The sequence below is a fragment of the Saccopteryx bilineata genome, chromosome 5 (assembly GCF_036850765.1).
Source record: "Saccopteryx bilineata isolate mSacBil1 chromosome 5, mSacBil1_pri_phased_curated, whole genome shotgun sequence".
In the NCBI taxonomy this organism is placed as follows: domain Eukaryota; kingdom Metazoa; phylum Chordata; class Mammalia; order Chiroptera; family Emballonuridae; genus Saccopteryx; species Saccopteryx bilineata.
In genome coordinates this window covers 45,945,752-45,965,766 of record NC_089494.1, presented here as the reverse complement: position 1 = coordinate 45,965,766, position 20,015 = coordinate 45,945,752, and the positions used below count along the sequence as shown (strand labels likewise).

Below are 20,015 nucleotides of genomic sequence, written 5' to 3'. Positions count from 1 at the left end.
GGGCCGACAGCCCCCAGTCTGAATTGAGCGGAGCCCGGGAGAGGGAGCAGCCCACGGTGGCCCAGACGAGGGACAGGGCCCGGGGTAGTGAAATGACTGGTTCGCTCTGTTTCATTCGGTATTTCGGGGGGTCTCATTTCTGGTGGCGAGGCGGCAGCACCCAGGAGAGTGTTTTGGAGATGGGCGCGGGGGCGGGGGCCGTCCCGCCCAGTCCCGCCGCCCAGCTCCGCCCCACCTCGCTCCGGCCCGGCTCCTGCTACTCGCGAGCGCCCCTCGCCTGTCACCTGCGGGACCCATCCGGAGGGTGCAGACGCGAGCCCGCGAGGCGCGCGCGGCGGGCGCGGCGGGCGCGGCAGCGGCGATGGTGGCGGGAGGAGGGGCCTGGAGAGTGGCCGAAGGACGCCCCGTCCTCCACCAACTGCCCCTGGACTGAGCCTGGCGCTGGCGAGAAGGAGGCGCCGCCGCTGCCCTTGCCGCTGGACTGCCCTTGGCTCCAGCCCGCCGGGCCGCCAGCCAGCGCCCGAGCGGAGCCGGCGCCGAGAGCCCCGGGGGCCGCGCGGCAGGGAGCCCGCCCGACGCCGCTTCGACGCGCGCAGCTGTCCCGTCCCGGCCATGTGTCGCGTAAGTGGACATCTGGGAGACGCGCTACCGCTGTGTGGGACTGTCGGTCTCTGCTCTTCCGCTCTGCTGGCTGGATTTTTCAATGGTAGACACCTGTGAGTTTCCTGGAGCCTTGGATTCCAGCAATCCCTTGTGGGCCAGCTGCCCGGGCTGGAGCCTCACGTCTCCGCCCCTCCACCTGGCTCTGAGCCTTAGATGAAGGCGTTCTGAGTTGCAGTCTCACCCTCCTTTCTCCTTCCTACCTGAGGACTGAATGAAGATTTTCAGGTAAAGATTTGCTTATGAGCATTTAATTTGTATGCTAAGCTGTCAGGCTTGTGCTCTGAATGGCATGTGATGTGCAAAGTGTTAGAGCCGTGGGAGGCTGAATTTGGAGGGGAATTATGATGCAAATGGAAAGTGAATCGGAATAGACAGGTGCAACCCCTCAGCCATTAGCAAAGGGTTCTGAAGCAAAGCAGAACAATCGGAGTTCTCTTCGGTTTCCCAGCCGTCCACTCCTCTTCTTTAATGGAAGTAAGTTACTGCAAAATTACAAACTCGGAAAGGTTCTCATCAGACTCCATCCATCTTAGGATCTGGTACATAGGTTATGTATCTTAGGGAAATTTTTAATTAATGATTCAGAGGAATAAGTAATTTATTTTTATTATGACAAAGTATAAATCTCATCAAGATCACTTCAATATAGCTCTTTTCTTTAGATGAGGTGGTTTCTGAGTACCTGATATAGCTATCACACATAGATGTGTAATAATAATATTTAGGTATTCTGCTTGACATATTCAGCAGACGGGTCTGGAACAACAGTAACTTCGGTTTTTAACTTCCTTGTTTTGCCATCAAACAAAATTATTTACTTAGTAAGACCCACAATCTTATAGCAAAAGGGTACTTTAAAATCATACCAACCTCCAATCCATCAATATCTCTATAGAACCCCTGACAGATTAGCCACATTTTTCTGGAGACTTCAGCAACAGGGAGCTCACTGCAGTTTGAGGGGTCCCTCCTTTCTGTTATTGTTAGCAAATCCTTGTTTACACAGAACTCACAAGGCTCCTCCACTTGTTTCTCATTAGTCCTGCCTTTGTCAGTCTCCCCCCACCCACCCAATCTGTGGGATTATATGGACTTTTTTTTTTTCCAGCTGAGCTCTAACTCCCTAAAGAGTCCACGACAAAACATAATTAAGAAAGAAAAGGTCTGAAGTGCTACAAAGCAAGACTTTTTGTCTTCTTCACTTAAGAAAGAACCTTTCAAATCCCTAAGCTTCTCAGCTTTTCATCTGTAAAATAGGAAAGATAATATACTCCTCCTGCCCATAGGTTCACTGTGAAGATGAAATGAGGTAATCTTCATGAAGTACCTCATGAAGTAATCCTCATTTTTTATAGTTGCCTAGAAGTCAAATAATTAGTTATCTTCAGTAAACAGTAATCGGTTTTGTTTCCTTCCTTCCTAAAGATCCTTAACCTCAAATAGAATTCAATAATTCGATCTAATCTGGACAGTGTAGAGTGCAATGAGTTTCTGTCTTCAAACCAAATTATCTAACAATTATGCAATTAAAATTTTCTTGAATGGGAACATTTTTTTCTCTTGTATTACTTTAAGCCTCCAGTTTCCAGTTTGTTAGATCTGTTTTCATCTTGATTGTGGCATTCATCATGTTAATTCTACCTTCTGGTTTTGTGTCAGCTGCACATTTGGTGAGTTTGTTGACCAGACATTCAAGTCATGGACAGTATGTGGAACAGGTCCCTTTGCGGTGGTGGCACATCGGGAAGCCCGTGGCACAGTCGAAATTATCGAAATTATCCTGGGCTTTTGGAGCCTCGTTTTGGAGCCTGGCCCTCACACCTACTTACTTTGTGCCCTTGAGAAACTTCTGCCCCATGTTAATGAAGTGAGGTTAGTAACATCTACCTCTCAGGGTCTTTGTTAGTAGTCAGTGTGCTGAAAGTGCCAACCACAGTCCCGGCTGGGAATCTGGTTGGCTCATTAGATACCGCTGAGGCAAATGAATGAATCAGCTGAACTCAGCAGGTGCTTCTTTTTCAAATGTTCCAGCCATAGATCAGTCTTCATAAGGAAGATTGTAATCAAATGCCTTGCTAAAAGATCTTGAGCATTCCACGATCTATCACAAAACTAAATGGCATTAATTTTAAAATGACTATTTCTTAGTGCACTGCTAGTTCCTGGACATCCCCAATCTACCTCCCCCCCCCAGATGTTCCCTATTTTTACTGATTGACTCAAATTTTGCCAGAGATTGGTATTAAACTAACGGCCTGTGAATTCTAATTGTGTCCTTCAGTTTTCAAAGAAAAGTAATTGATTTTTTATTGACCCAGAATTTCTTTAAATTTTTATTTTTCAATTACAGTTCACCTTCATTATTACTTTGTATTGGTCTCAGGTGTACAATTTTTTTTTTGGGGGGGGGGAGTGTGTTTGAGTTTCTAGTCTCCTGAGACCACCCTCCTTCTCCATGTTTTTCCAAAGGTCATCAGAATGTTTCTGTGCTCACATCTGCGGGTTATTCTCGGGATATAATTCACTGGAATGTGAAGACGTGAATTATTTTAGTGACCTCCTCTGCTGGCGCCTTGCTTCTCTCTTAACGAGGTCTCTTCTGTCCTTTCGCTTAGAGATCATCTGCTTTTAGGAACGCAAAACAGTTGCTGAGCAGTTCTGTTTTCTTTCTCTAATTAATTAGTATAGCATCTGTTCTTGCATTTGGGATTTTTTTTTTTTTAACTGGAGTCTGTTTTCCATAGTAAGGTGTACTATGAACAGCATGCAGCAAGTCAGAGGTGGAGAAATACAGCCAACCACGGCACGATAATGTGGAAGTCTAGGGGGTAGTAGCTCCATGAGTATCTGATACCAGGAGAGCCTGTACCTTAAGAAGTCAGTTTATCCCTTATGCATTAAGAGTTGTGAAATACGGACGTCTCACAGGGGCTGAAGGTAACAAATTAGTGAAGCGCGATGAGTGCCAGACACAAGGGAGTGACGGAGTCCTGTGAACTAGAGCGTGAACGCCCAGCTTGGAACAAGTCTAATTCAGAAGTTTAAACCTTGCACTGGTCAAACAAAACATGGGCCCAAACACTGCTGTGAATTTGTGGCCTTTGCTCTAAGTGCCTGAAAGAGGTCCAACTATGTGTATTCCAGTTTTATTCCCAGCATCTAACCCCTGTGAAGCACATGGGTATTTGGTAAATAGCCAAACCTTAATTAGCATTCATTAAAGGCTTCAATGTGGAGAACAGCTCTGTGCAAAAGAGGAGAAATGACTGCTACCCCTGAGGAGTGTTTAACGTCACTTGGGGAGACAGCGTCTATAAGTTAGACTGGACATCAGTTCAAGAAAAGAACTTTGAGGAAGGTCTGGGAGAATTCCAGGAAGAATGCACGAAGAAGATGGGCTTACCCTCGCCTGGAAAGTGACAGATCTGGCCACGGCCGTGAAGAAGGGAATGGGCGCTGGTGGAGGAAGGGGAGGCGGAGTGTTCCGCATTCGGAAGGCCGGGAGGAGAGGACGAACCTGGGTATGTGTGCTAAGGTTTATAACTTTAGTGAGAAATCTAATAGGTAAAAAAAACAGGGCTGTAAAAAATGTTTCAATTAAGTGTACCTCTGCTCTCCCTCACTGCCCAAAATACTGTCCCATCAGCCACAGAGAAAAGGAACTCTGTTGTAATTACTCTTAGGAGTATGGCATATGTATCAAGATGGAAATATTAAACTTCAAATAGCAAAACTTTCTGAATTCTTGGCCTTTTGTACTAGAGTCTAAGTGAATTTGAACACTGTGTTTTCTCATGTCTTCATATAAGAACAATGGTTCTTTTAGGTATTCAAAATTATATATACTACTCCCTGGAATTTAATTCAGTGCATAGTACTTAATAACACTTTTCATTTACTATTTATGCCTCCTGCTTGTTCTAAAATATCTGAAGCAGTTTCACTATATAACATAAAGACTGAACTTGAATTTGTAGGAAAAGGAAAAGTCCCTTCCTCTACCCTTTTAGACTCATTGGCTGGGCCTGCTGATCAAACTGATAATAGATTAACAGGGCAAAAAAATTTTTTTAATTACCTATTTATGCATGAGAGTTCACAAAGAAATATGATTCAAGGAGACAGAACTGGGGACTTACATATCATCTTAATAAATGCTGATGAAATGTGTCAGAGGCTAGGAAGAGGGATTTGGGACTCCTGGGGTGGGGGTAGGTGATGGCAAGGTGACTAGGAAACGTACAATAGATAGGGCTGTTGAGTAAGTTTTGTCTCAGGTGGGAAGAGTTGTCTCTGGAGTACTTCTCTTCCTGATGTGGGAGAGGGAGACACCTCTTCTAGGGAAAGTGTATGCCCTGATTTTGGACAGAAAAGGGGAAAGCAGAGGGTTGCCTTCAGCTCAAAACAACCCCTGTGCCAATACGGCATAGTTTGGGGTGGCAAATTCCCTGATCCCCTGCAAAGTCCTTAATGACATTTGAGATGAAGTTTAGTGACTCAGAAAAATGTCAGTTAAGATAATTTGATCAAGTATAATGACTACGATTTAGGTATTCGGAACCAACCTTGAATTAGAAACTACTTACTAGAGTTCTGGCTTGAGTAAGGCCTATGGTCACATGGCTAATTAAATTCCTCTACCCTTATCTAGTCAAAAGCTGTTTGTAAATGACATAAGTTTGCTGTACTTGTTTCTCTCCAGTGGCTCAATGAAGTTTAAATAATACCCTGTGAGAAAAAGATTTCATGCAGTGATTTTGAGTATAAAGTCATTTTGTTTCATGAAGTCTTTTAAGCTTGATATTTTATATCAAGGTGTCATTTTTTTTTGTAAGAACCTTGGTTAGGAACTTGGATGAATGACCAGTCTGCACTGAACTGAGAAATGACTTGACAAAAACATAATTTTACCAAATCCTATAATCTAAAACCAGCTTCCCCTTCTTCCTGTACATATAGCTTTAGGATGAAGAAAAAGCACGCTACACTGCTATAGAAAACCCTGTCCCCAAAGTGGATACAGACTAGAATGTAAGATTCATGAATATTTAGGTAAATCAAAGATGACAAATAGTGACTTTATAGGAGATGCAGGAGTTGTGCAGCTTTTTAATATCCTACTTCATTTGTAAACCCTGACCTTTTGGAACCAATGCATGGGGGGGGGCATCTACCATATCCCCTTGTAAATCTGTTCTTGGTTCTGACAGAAGCCTGTGTTAGTTTAACCCTCTCAGCTGACTTGGCATGACACTTTATTTTTTTAATTTAGATATACTAATATTGACTATTTTTACTTGCTAGTGAGTGCTATTAATATTACCTAGATTTTGATATGGGCCTGGCGCTGTGCTCCCCATGAAATGAAAGTCTCATATTAGCCTTTAACCTGGGTTTGAGGCAGCTATGTATCGCATCAAATCACCAGTTTGGCTTTTTTAAAAAGACATTTCTCTGATGATAAAATATTTGCATTTGGAACTATTTGGGTAACAGAGAAAAGCATAGAGAGGAAATTAAAGTTATCTATAAGCCCACCATCTAAAGAGAATCTCTTTTGATGTTTTCCTGTATTTTACTCTTCTTAAAGCATATGTATTTTAAAAATTGGAATCATCCATTTACATTATAGTTTCTAAAAGTTTCTAAACATTAACTGTGAATTCTGAAGAAGGGGATAAACCGTCTAATCATTGTAAATTTTTTTTACTATATTTTAGGTGGAAATTGTAATATTTTCAATGGTGTAATTTCTTTAGCTAATGATATACTTAATATTAAATGATATTACAAGGCAGACTGCTAACAGTCTTGAAAATATTTTTAGTGAATGGAAATGTTGTAGGAAATTATTAGTTCAAATAACCAATACTGAGTATACGGTATATGTTTTTAAACAATATTTTTGTTAATAAAAGACTGAGTTTTTGTTTGTTTTGATATAGATAAATAAACCATTTAACCAGAAACTTAAAAAAGTTAACATATGAGCATTTCCTCATTTTACTAAATATTCTTTTAAAAGTTATTTTTTCTTTTTTATTATGAACTACCTAAAGCTCAGTGGATTAAAATAACAAAGTATATTAACTTCAGAGTTGCTGTGAATCAGGAATCCAGGCACAGCTTAGCTGAGTGCCTGTGCTGAAAGCCTCTACACTCAGTTGTCAGTTGGGGCTGTGATCTTATCTGAAGGCTTAACTGGGTTCAGTGCAGTTCCTTGCACACTGTTGGACAGAGACTTCCCTCAATTCCCTGCCTCATGGACTTCTCCATAGGGCTGCTCACAGCACAGCAGTTAGCGTCTATCGGAGTGAGAGAAAGAATGCAAGACAGAAGTCCCAATTTCTTTGAAGTGTCATCCCATCATTTTTGCTATATTCTATTGTAGAAGTGGTTCATTAGTTCTACATTTAAGAAGAGGGAATTAAACAAGGGGTGGGAATTGCAGGAGGCAGGGATCATTGCAGGCCATTTTAGAGGTTATCTACCACAGTAATTTAACAGTTCCATAATATTCCAGGGTATAAACACATCATAAATATTATTGTTAAACTTTTAAATTATTTCCAATTTATTATAAGGCTTTCATGAAAATTTCTACATATACGGTAAATTTTTGTCTGCAATTGACCATTTCTTTAGGAATATTTGGGATAAGGCTTTTTGACATGAATTGTTATACTACTGCTGAACCAACTGATATTATACTACTAACGTCTGTGTCTGAGAGGTCATTGCACCCCATTCCCTATGAGACAATTCTTTTGAATAATGGATTTATAAAACAAATTGTTCCAAAATTAGGTAGTTTATTTGAATCAGTAGATGTCCCGAAATAGGAAAGTATGATAATGTGATATACTGGCAAGATTCCTGCAACCAGAATCAAAAGATGTGAAGGTGGAGAGAAACCAAAAGATGCGGGTCCCAGAGCAGGAAGTGCAGTTGTCCCTCACACAGCGTCAAGGCCACGTGTTCCTCAGGCAGGATACCTAACCTGCTTGAGTGTGTGGTCACACCGCAGTGGACGTTGTAGAGTCAGGAGAAATGGTCCTTCCCGTTTATAAAATAATGATTACGCCCTGGCCGGTTGGCTCAGTGGTAGAGTGTCGGCCTGGCGTGCGGGGGACCCGGGTTCGATTCCCGGCCAGGGCACATAGGAGAAGCGCCCATTTGCTTCTCCACCCCCTAGCCCCCCTCCTTCCTCTCTGTCTCTCTCTTCCCCTCCCGCAGCCAAGGCTCCATTGGAGCAAAGATAGCCCGGGCGCTGGGGATGGCTCCTTGGCCTCTGCCCCAGGCGCTAGAGTGGCTCTGGTCGCAGCAGAGCAACGCCCAGGAGGGGCAGAGTGTCGCCCCTGGTGGGCGTGCCGGGTGGATCCCGGTCGGGTGCATGCGGGAGTCTGTCTGACTGTCTCTCCCTGTTTCCAGCTTCAGAAAAATACAAATAAAATAAAATAATGATTAGACATCAGGGAACGAGGAAAAGGAAAAACGGGAATGAGATGTGCGCAATAGAAACAAAGATAGATTCCTTTACTCTGGAAGCTCTCATCCTTGGTTACCATTTGTACCTTATGGTTAATACAGACACATGCTGTTGTTCTCTTTGTAAGAATATAGGAATTTCTTTCAAATTGTCTAAACAAGTTATTTAAATAAATTGGCATTTACTGAGGCCCTTCATTGTGCGAAGTACATAGAAGTGAGATTACAAAGATGAATAACAACTATTACTCGTCTTTTTTTTTTTTTTAAGAAAGAACTTAAGTGTATGGGCACAGACTTGTAAACAAGGCAGAATAGAAAAAGTACGGTGATGGAGATAAATATGTTATGAAAACCCAAGGGAGTGATAAAGTAATGTTATGTAGTGAGAAGGCCTTCGCACAGGAGGTGTGCTTGAGATGGACACTTAAGAATGGGTAAATTTTTAACGAGAAGAATGGGTAATTTTTTTTTTTTTTTTTTTGTATTTTTCTGAAGCTGGAAACGGTGAGAGACAGTCAGACAGACTCCCGCATGCGCCCGACCGGGATCCACCCGGCACGCCCACCAGGGGCAACGCTCTGCCCACCAGGGGGTGATGCTCTGCCCCTCCCGGGCGTCGCTCTGCCGCAACCAGAGCCACTCTAGCGCCTGGGGCAGAGGCCAAGGAGCCATCCCCAGCACCCGGGCCATCTTTGCTCCAATGGAGCCTTGGCTGTGGGAGGGAAAGAGAGAGACAGAGAGGAAGGAGGGGGGAGGGGTGGAGAAGCTGATGGCCGCTTCTCCTGTGTGCCCTGGCCGGGAGTCGAACCCAGGACTTCTGCACGCCAGGCCGACGTTCTACCACTGAGCCAACCGGCCAGGGCCTGGTTTCATGTTCTGATTCAAGCTCAGATTCCTAGTTTCAGCCATAGTATCTAAAGAATAGTTCAGTTGTAACAAACTAAAGACAATATTCTGACATTGTCACCAGCTCCCCCCACACACACCCTCCATTTAACAACAGTTGCTTGAGGAACTGGCTTCAGAATTGTACAGCGCTTAATTCCTGTGTCATAAGTACAGCAGTGTCTCTTAACTAGGACATGACAAGACTATGAGTATAGGATATAAAGTTGTTTGTGGTTTTGTTTTGTTTTTTTGTGACAGAGATAGAGAAAGGGATAGATTAGGGCAGACAGACAAGAAGGGAGAGAAATGAGAAGTATCAATTCTTCGTTGTGGTACCTTAGTTGTTCGTTGATTGCTTACTCTTATGTGCCTTAACCCGGGGGCTACAGCAGACCGAGTAACCCCTTGCTCAAGTCAGAGACCTTGAATTTAAGCTGATGAGCTGTGCTCAAACCAGATGAGCCTGTGTTCAAGCCAGCAACCTTGGGGTTTCGAACCTGGATCCTCTGTGTCTGTCTGATGCTCTATCTACTGCGCCACTGCCTGGTCAGGCAGGATATAAAGTTTTATTGTTTTATAATCTTAGTGGTGACCTGGGTCAGGTCTGCTTCAACCAGTTTTTTCCCCTCTAACTATTTGGTCAGAAGCTACTCTTCATCTTCCTCACTGAAGACTGAAGTTCAGTACTCGTAGTCATGAAAAGGAGTGGTCAGGTGAAGCCAGGCATGTACCCAGAGTAAAGCCCAGGAGGTCTGAGAGAAATGCCCGCTTCTTTCTCTTCTACCGTGAGGGCCTGGTAAATGAGAGGAAACACTGACACCTGACGTACATCTGTCACCTGCTTCTGCAAAATTCTTAGAGTATAATTCTCTTTCCTTAATTATAATTGTAAAATATTATAACTAAAGCACTTAAAGTAATTAATGATTCGATGTTACTAGGGGACAAGCTAAGCAAAGGAAAGGAAATAATACGGAACACCTTCCACGTTCCAAGGCAGTTCTAGATACATGATACACATAGAACTCAATTATGATGATGGATGTCTCAGGCAGATTCCTAGTGTACGGATGAAGTCATACCACACAGCTCTACTCATTATTAGGCTTTCAAACATCAACCCTTCATCTAATGTCTTCTTCTCTGCCTCTTCGTTGAGAAACTCTACCCCGTGTGACCTCATAAGTGTCATCCGGAGGCCAGCCTCTCGGTGAGCCTGAGAGCCATCTGTTCTCCGTGCCTGAGGAAGAAGGAACTGTCACTCAGTTCCCAAAGGCTGGACACTAGTGCTCTTTAGGTGACCTTCGCCTAACCAAATCATATTTACTGCATTTTCTAGCTTTTACTTTTTGGTGAGAGTGTTGAATTTAAATCTGTTATTTGATCTTGTTTTGAAATTGTAGTCTAAATCACTGATTCTCAGTATTACCAGTACCAAAACCTCGCTACTTGCCCCCCCCAGAAGAAAATACATCCTTAAATTCCATTATTAGAGAACAAATAATGATATACATGCTATTAGAACTGTATTTATTTTATTGATTTTAGAGAGACAGAAGCCTTCGTTGTTCCACTTCATTGTGCATTCGTTGGTCGCTTCCTGTATGTGCCCTGACCAGAGATCCTTGGGATTTCCAATGACACTCTAACCAGCTGAGCCGGCCAGGGACAGAACTGGGTTTTTTGTTTTGTTTTGTTTTGGCTTTTTTTTTGGAAGAAGTGGGGGGGGAGAAGCATCAACTCGTTGCTACACTTTAGCAGTGCCATTGATTGCTTCTCCAGTGCGCCCTGACCAGGGTGACAACTGGCGCTCCCTGGATAGCCGGCATCCTTGGTGCTCCTGGACCACGCCCTACCCACTGCGTCACCGGTCAGAGCCAGATCTGTTACTTTGTTTTAAGGAACTCGGTTATATATTTTACTGAACTGGCATTTTATGAATTGCATCTACATTGAGATTTGAAAGATAATATGTACCCCATATTCCCCCATGTATAAGACGCTCCCATGAATAAGATGCACCTTAATGTTGGGGCCCAAAATTTGAAAAAAATGTATTACATAAAGTTATTGAACTCAAATTTTATTCATCTTAAAATTCATACAACTCCTCATCACTGTCAAAACTCCCATCCATTAGCTTGTCCTCATCTGTGTCTGATGACGAATCACTGTCTTCATATATTGCCTCATCCTCAGTTTCATCTATGACATTTGAAATGCCACAACCACTGTATAAGATGCACCCAGTTTTTTAGACCCCAAATTTTTCGAAAAAGGGTGAGTCTTATATATGGGGAAATATGGTGTGTATACATTAGACTTTTTTTAAAAAAAAGACTATGATATGGTATTCATTATATAGAGATTTGCATTAATTCGGGGCTAGGGTCCATTTTAAACCATAACTTGAGATATAAAACAACAGAAACCCATTAAAAGCTTAGAACAGGGGTCAGGAACATTTTTGGTTGAGAAAGCCATGAACTTAAAAAAGATGAGTGCGCTCACGAAATTCTCCAAAGTGTGCTTTGAATGACTGCAGGAGATTAGATGTGAAGCCCGCTAGCTGCTGGAGATCAAGATGTTGAGCAGGGTCACTTGCTGTGCATGCATCTTTAAACTCTCCCAGTTTTTCAAAGTGTAGTAAATGACCTGTTTCAATGTCGGGGATGAAGAGTTCCAGCTTGTTTTCAAATGCAAACACTGCTTGTTGAAGGGATAAGACTATTTCCAACGCCTTGAATTTTCACATTGAGCTGGTTCAGATGCTCAGTCATGTCCACAAGGTAGTAGAACTTCAAGCCACTCAGTGTTAGCTAACTCAGGATGCTCGACGTTTTTCATTTCAAGAAAAGTCCAGATTTCACTCAGACAAGCCGTGAAATGGCTGAGCACCTTCCCTCTTGACAACCAATGCACATTGCTGTGCAGAAGCAGACCAGGATAATTATTCCCAACTTCATCCAGCAGTGTTTTAAACTGGTGATCATTTAAAGCTCAGGCAACCATAAAGTTGACCATCTGAATGACCAGTGACATCACCTCACCAAGCTGCTCGCCACACATCTGAGCACAAAGCACCTCCTGATGTAGGATGCAGTGAATACTTAGGATGGGTCTCTTTTCATGTTCACAAAGAAGCGCTATGAATCCTCTGTTTTTCCCCACCATGCATGGAGCACCATCAGTACACACCGAAATAAGTTTATCCATCAGTAGGTTTTTTTCTTTAGCGAACTCAGTGAAAGACTTGAATAAATCCTCCCCTCTTGTTGTCTCTTTCATAGGCAAAACAGCAAGACTTTCCTGACATAGTGTGTCACCGACAGCATACCTTGCAATCACGCTGAACTGGGATAAATGGCTTACGTCTGTTGACTCATCCAAAGCGAGAGAAAAGAATGGTGCTGCATTTATGTCCTTCACTTGTGTTGCCTCAATTTGATTTGCCATCATGATGGTACGATCGTATACAGTTCTTGCTGACAGAGGCATGTCTTTTATTCATTTGATTATCTTGTCTTTATCTGAAAAGTCATCAAAAAGTTCATTGGCAGTATCAAGCATGAATGTTTTGGCATACTCCCCATCTGTGAATGGCTTTCCATTTCTCACAATTGCTAAAGCACCAGCAAAGCTAGCCGAATTCCAGTCAGCTTGTTGGGTCCAAACACGGAGTTGCTGCTGACTAGCTTGCACTCTGCACAGTAGCTCTCGACATGCTTTCTTCCTGCTGTCCCCCGGCTGGATATTTTGATGCAAATGTAGTATGGTGTGTGTCGAAGTGCTGCTTTATATATGACCGTTTCATCGATGCAATTTTATCATTGCATATTAGACACACTGCAGAACCTGCTCTCTCCCAAAGGCGAATTCCTCTGTCCATTCCTGCTGAAAAGTACAATACTCCTCATCTTTTTTTCTTTTAGCCATCTTCTTTGTCACAAGGGTTTCTGCAATTAGCTAGCTGAGTACTTGATTAAAAGGAGGGAAGTTTACTTCCTGACCTCACAACAACCCGTGTATGTTACACATTATCCAATAAAAATTTGGTGTTGTCCCGGAGGACAGCTGTGATTGGCTCCAGCCACCCGCAACCATGAACATGAGCGGTAGGAAATGAATGCATTGTAATATATGAGAATGTTTTATATTTTTAACGTTATTATTTTTTTTATTAAAGATTTGTCTGTGAGCTAGATGCAGCCATCAAAAAAGCAACATCTGGCTCACGAGCCATAGGTTCCCGACCCCTGGCTTAGAATATGGTATAAAGTAGGACAACAGTAATAACCATTTTTGTTTATCTGGTATTTAAGCTAGAATTCAAGAACTTAGTAGCCTGTTTATTTCTAGATTTATTCCTCCCCACCCCCACATTTTTTGTTAGAGCTTTGTGTGTTTAGGCCCAACTCATTCAAGTTGTGGCTTTTTTTGCGATGCTTTCCCTGGCTCACCAGGTTCAATCCGATGACATTGTATCCAGGATCAAGGACCACAGCTCCAAAGCAAACAATACAGAATAGGCTGCAGTTTGAAGGCCCCAAAAGAAGACCCAGTAGTTGCTAGACCCATTTCTAAGTGCTTTGCTGGGATTTAGAGAAAGAAGAACAAGGAGGGGGGAAGGCACCCTCACATTTTTATTATTTTGGGTTGGCAGTGACACCTGTAATACTTACAGCCTGAACAAGTTGTCATCTCATTTTCACTCTATCTCCCTTTGATTTTATTTTGTCAAATAAGTTTGGAAATTACACTGATAGACGTTGGTCTTGAACACATAGTAGAGACTCAGTAAAGATTGGCTGGATGATGAAGGAATGTCACTGATAGCTCTTTATACTGTATTCCCCGTGTATAAGACACACTCTTTTCCAAAAAATCTGGGGTCTAAATACTGGGTGCATCTTATACAGTGGCTATAGATTTTTTTACCTACATTTCCCACTTTATGGGAAGTGATGAAGAGTTGTGTGAATTTTATGATAAATAAAACTTGAGTTCAGTGCTTCATATAATACATTTTTTGTCAAATTTCAGGCCCCAAAATTAGGTGTGTCTTATACATGGGAGCATCTTATACCTGGGGAAATACAGTATATTTTAAGATTACAAAGTATAAACAAAATTAATTTTCATTATTTTTGAAAACTGTATTTTTAAACATTTTATATTTCTACATTCAGCCAGTTAAAATGACAAGTGAGCCAAACGACTTTCCTTGGTTAACATCCAGCTTTAATGTTTTATGCCTTCAGCTGAAAGCTGTAGTAGTTTCCCGACAGATGAACAATACAGTCTAAGAGCTAACTCAGTACAACTAAGTGTCCTGAAAAGTCCAATCATATAATCTTAAGCAATGACTGCTGTTGAAACTTTATTTCCTCATTATGAATCAACTATCGCATTAGGGGAGAGTGTTCAGGTTGGGATTGTAATTGCCTTTGAACGTGTCTGTCAGGTATCTGAATAGCTGCTACTGTGAACAGGAAGTAGCAGCATAAACTTTGTTTTCGGTTCTGACTTTTCTTCAAGGATCACACTCCCTTACATAAATCTCAGGAGGCTCCTGTAGGGTAGCAACCAGACCCGAAATCTGATTAACAAGAACACGGGGCAGTTTACCAGTCCCGTTCTGTCAGGGCAACTGCATCTTCTCTGAGCACGTGGAAGCAATTTTGTTAGACTGGCTGATTACCTAATGGCATGAATATATCAGTGTCACTTTACCCCAGATGGGGCTGCAGGCCAGAGCGGACAGCTAGTCCTAGGACAGCGGTGTGCTTGAGAGCCTGGGATCTTTGCGTCATAACGTCCCTGCTGATGGAAGACCAGCTCAGGGACTGGGGCAATGAGCAGAGTAGCAAAAGGCCCTGGGAAGGAGCTACTCTGGTCTTTATTGTAAACATTAACTTTACAAGTAGAAGTGGAAGGGAGTTTTTATAAATTTAAGAGAGGGGATTTTTAATACTTAAAAACTTCAGCTATGATTAGATAAAGTATTGTTGAAATGGTTGCCATCTCTGGAAGAGGCTGGTAGTAGGAGTGGGAGTTCCGTGCTTGGCTGCCACGTGACCTCTCTGGTCCATTGCCTCTGCTAGTGGAAATGGCCAGGCCTATCGGCCTATTTCATCTATTTGTTGGAAAGATGGCGACGGTAAACATAATGTAAATTACTAAGCTGAAGTGATGAGCAACTACAGAACAGTAGTCTATTCTTGAAAGAAGCACTATGGCTAAACTAGTTGACAGCATAAATATTTTACCATGCAGGTACTTTGAAGTTCTACAATTGAGAGATGTGGCCAAAGTGTGTGGGGGATGGAGTATTACTAATCTAGCTCTTTGGGGAAGATTATATACATCCCTCTCTCCACCCCCCACCCTGCCTTAGCTGAACTTGTGTTCAACAACAATACTGTTAAGAGCAAAGGACTCTCACATTTAATTTCCAAATTGATTTCTCTTTTATTGCCATTTGAAATCAAAACACTCTATAAGTTTCCTAAGGAAGTGAGAAATTGTTAAAGCCCGTCCTTGACCTGGTAGTTAGAAGTAGCAGGAGGCTTTTTGCTCTTCTGTAGGCCCAGAAGAATATGACCACCGAGTTTGGGCTGATTGCAGGCCAGTATAAGAACTGGAAACAACAGGGGTCCCCAAACTAAGGCCTGCAGGCTGCATGCGGCCCCCTGAGGCCATTTATCCGATCCCCGCCGCACTTCCTGAAGGGGCACCTCTTTCATTGGTGGTCAGTGAGAGGAGCACATTGACCATCTCATTAGCCAAAAGCAGGCCTATAGTTCCCATTGAAATACTTGTCAGTTTGTTGATTTAAATGTACTTGTTCTTTATTTTAAATATTGTATTTGTTCCCATTTTGATTTTACTTTAAAATAAGATATGTGCAGTGTGCATAGGGATTTGTTCATAGTTTTTTTTTTTACAGTCTGGCCCTCCAACGGTCTGAGGGACAGTGAACTGGCCCCCTGTGTAAAAAGTTTGGGGACCCCTGGGAAACAGCATAGCTATCATAGGAGGCTTCCAGCACTGTGAGCAGGTCTGTGCTCTGGATGCTGTCCAGTCACTTTAAGAGCTGGAATTATAGGTTGATTTTAAGTTTTGTTTTTTTTTCTTTGCATTTTTCTGAAGTTGGAAATGGGGAGGCAGTCAGACAGACTCCCGCATGCACCTGACCGGGATCCACCTGGCATGCCCACCAGGGGGCGATGCTCTGCCCATCTGGGGTGTTGCTCTGTTGCAACCAGGGCCATTCTAGTGCCTGAGGCAGAGGCCACGGAGCCATCCTCAGCACCCGGGCCAACTTTTTGCTCCAACGGAGCCTTGGCTGTGGGAGGGGAAGAGAGAGACAGAGAGGAAGGAGAGGGGGAGGGGTGGAGAAGCAGATGGGCGCCTCTCCTGTGTGCCCTGGCCGGGAATCGAACCCGGGACTCCTTCACACCAGGCTGACGCTCTACCACTGAGCCAACCAGCCAGGGCTGATTTTAAGTTTTGATATGACAAATTCAAGTAGGCTGCCCTTTTTAGGTCTCCCAGAATGTTCTCAAAAACTGTTTTATTGAGGTAAAAATTACAGTGAAATGCACAGATGTTAAGGGTACAATTTGACAAGTTTTGACAAATGTATACACCCATGTAATCAACATACCAGTCAAGATATAGAACATTTCCATTGCCCAGAAAGTTCTTTCATGTCCCTTTTCAAAAAGTCCTTACAACCTCCCAAAGACAACCATTGTTGTTATTTCTATTCATGGGGTAAGTACTGTTCATACTTGAAATTCATATAAATATGATCAGTCTTTTGTATCTGGTTCATATTTCTGAGATCCCTCTACATTGTTGCATGTGTCAACAATCCATTCCTTTTCAGTGTTGAGTAGTATTCCATTTTATGGGTCTCCCCAGTTTGTTTATCCATTTGCCAACTAATGGACATTTGGGCTGTTTCCAGCTTTGGCTATTCTGAAGAAAGCTTCTATGGACATTGGTATGTGTTTGCAGACATGTTTCCATTTGTCTTAGATAAGTAAATACCTAAAAATAAAACGGCTGGTTCACAGGGTAAGTGCGTGGCTACCTTTGTAAGACATTGCCAAATAAATTCTTTAAAGTAGTAGAATCATTTTCCACTGCTACCAGCAATATGTGTAATCCTCATCCTCACCAACACTTGGCAATGTTGGGCTTTTTAATTTTAGCAATCCTAGTGGGTGTACAGTGGTATTGCATTGTGGTTTTCAAAATACCTTTTTAATTTTTAATTTACATACAGTAAAACTGACTTTATTTTGAATATTAGAACTCTATTTTGAATATTAGAGTTTTAATATGTTATAGATCCATCTAGCCACCACCACAGTCAGGACACAGAAAAGTCCTATCACCTAAAAGAGTTCCCTCCTGCTCTGCCCTTTGGTAGTCATAATCTCCTCCTACCCCAACCCCTGGTAGCCACATCTGTTGTCTATCCCTACCTATAATTTTGCCTTTTCCAGAATGTCTTATACATAGAATTATGCAGTATATGTAAATTTTTGAAACTAGCCTCTTTTAGTCAGCATAGTGCCTTTGAGTTATCTGTAGTATATTGAAATCAGTATCTTTGTTGTTTTCGACTTTTAGCAATTAGAAAACTGCAATAAACATGTGTAAAGGTTGTTATGTGCACACAAATTGCATTTCTTTAGGATGAATACCTGGGATTGAGACTGCTGGGTCATACTGGAAGTGGATGTCAACCACTAATCTGTTTCTTCAGAGGGTCTGTGGCATTCTGCACTCCCCCTGGCAAATATGAAAGTTGCAATTGCTCTGCGTATTTATCAGCACTGGCATTGTTTTTATTTTGCTTATTCTAATAGGTATAGAGAGATATTTTACCATTGTTTTAATTTGCATTTCTCTAATGCAGTGGTTCTGAAACTTTTTGAAGTCGGGGCAAATTTAAAAGCATACAAATAGTTGTAGGCACACTATATACAAATTTCTGAGAAATATGTTATAATAATTAAGTCAAATATTAAAGAAAAAATATATAAAGTCCAAGCGTGCTCTTATGGTAATTGAACAAAATAAATATGACAAAATTAAATTTATTCTGACATTAAAAAACATTTTTATGGTACATTTCTTGAGTTTTGCTTTTCAGAATTTGTAAAAAAGGGGTTAAAAAATAAAAAAATGACAAAAATGTTATCTTTTTATATATAGAGATACATTCTTAGTAAGATTTAGTAATTCAGCAGGTCCTGGCATGAATGTGTTAAGTTTTTTCATTCTTGTGTTTATAAGACACATGAGCCTGATGCATCCTAGTGATTTCTTCAATGTTTGGGCATATACTTGAAAGGCAAACTCTCATTTCCTCGTCAATACATTGAAGAATTCCTCTCTTTTTACTCTTAATTGTGTTGAGTGCAGAAAACCCCCACCATACATATCATCTTAACTTTACACCAAACAAAGGATAGAAGAAACTTGCCTCCAGTCTTTCCAGGGAACATAGTGTAAACAATCCAGCACCACAGCTTAACAGCCTTTTGCAACCTAATCAGGCAAGTGAGGTGGGGGGTTGGGCAGACTGTCAGCTTACAGCCAATTCCCCACACCTCTGTCCGCCAAAAATCTAAACTCCAAAAACCCTGTGGTTTTTTGGTCCCTAACAGGCACATATTTCTCTGGAATACCATAGAATGCACCTGGAAATCTTCTAGGGCGCACCAGTGTGCCCTGGCGCAAACTTTGAGAAACACTGCTCTAATGGCTAGTGATGTATCTTTCCACATCCTTACCGTTTTCACCCATGTATAAGACGCACCTTAATTTGGGGGCCCAAAATTTGAAAAATGTATTAAATAAAGTTATTGAACTCAACTTTTATTCATCTTAAAATTCATATATCACTGTCAAACCTCCCATCCATTAACTTGTCCTCATCTGTTTGTGATGACGAATCACTGTCTTCATATATTGCCTCGTCCTCAGTTCCATCTATGGCATTTGAAATGCCACAACCGCTGTATATGATGCACCCAGTTTTTAGACCCCAAATTTTTCGGAAAGGGTGTGTCTTGTACATGAAGAAATACAGTACTTTCCGTCCATAGGTGACCTTGTGTAAAAAGTCTGTACAAATGTTTTGTTCATTTTAAAGATTGGATTTTTTTTCTTTCTGTTCAGTTTTGAAAGGCATTTATATATTCTAGAATGAAGTCATTTTTTTGATAAATGATTTGCAAATATTTTCTCCTGATCTAGGGCTGTTTTTTTCATTTCCTTTACTGTGTTCTTCTCAGAGCAAAAGTTTTCAATTTTGAACTAGTCCAATTTCTCACTTCTTTATGGTTCACTTCTTTTTGGTGTCATACCTAAGAACCCTTCACCTAACCTGTGATGACTATTTTCTATCATCATGTAAGTCTTACAGTTTTATATTTTACATATACCTATGATTGTTTTGAGTTAATTTTTGAAGAGAGGAAGGAATAAAGCATATTAGGAGGTAGTATATGTATGTCCAATTGTTCCAATCCCTTTTGTTGTAAAGACTATCCTTTTTGCATTGATTTTTGAACATTTGTCAAAAATTAGTTTACCATATTTTTCCAGGTCTATTTCTGAACCCTCTTCTATTCCATAGATTTCTATGTCTAGCCTTTTGCCAATATAGCACTATCTGGATTACTGTAGCTTAATAAATCATTCTTAACATTCAGTAATGCAAGTCTTTCAACTTTATTCTCAAAATTGTTTTGGCTATTAGTTTCTTTGCTTTTCCTTTTACAATTTATTTTTATTTTTATTGAATTTATTTGTGCTATATTGGTTAATAAAATTATATAGGTTTTAGGTGTACAATCCTGTAATATATCATCTGCATATTGTCTTGTGTGTTCACCACCCAAAGTCAGGTCTTCTCCTGTCACAATTCATCCATTTACTTTCTACTG

General features: G+C 41.5%; 1 protein-coding gene across 3 annotated transcripts in view; it reads left to right on the top strand.

Annotated features, from left to right (window-relative positions):
• The first annotated feature begins 260 nt into the window (after positions 1-260).
• The window catches only part of C5H2orf88 (chromosome 5 C2orf88 homolog), a 63,946-nt gene continuing 44,191 nt past the window's right edge, over positions 261-20,015 (top strand). Inside the window, exon 1 of one of the 3 annotated variants that reach the window (XM_066233151.1) lies at positions 261-888. In XM_066233151.1, coding sequence (XP_066089248.1) covers positions 875-888 — 14 coding nt within the window. In that variant the 5' untranslated portion in view covers positions 261-874. Of the gene's footprint in view, positions 889-3,733; positions 4,185-20,015 lie in introns of those variants that run through there. The other 2 variants (XM_066233152.1, XM_066233153.1) reach the window with 2 other exon arrangements.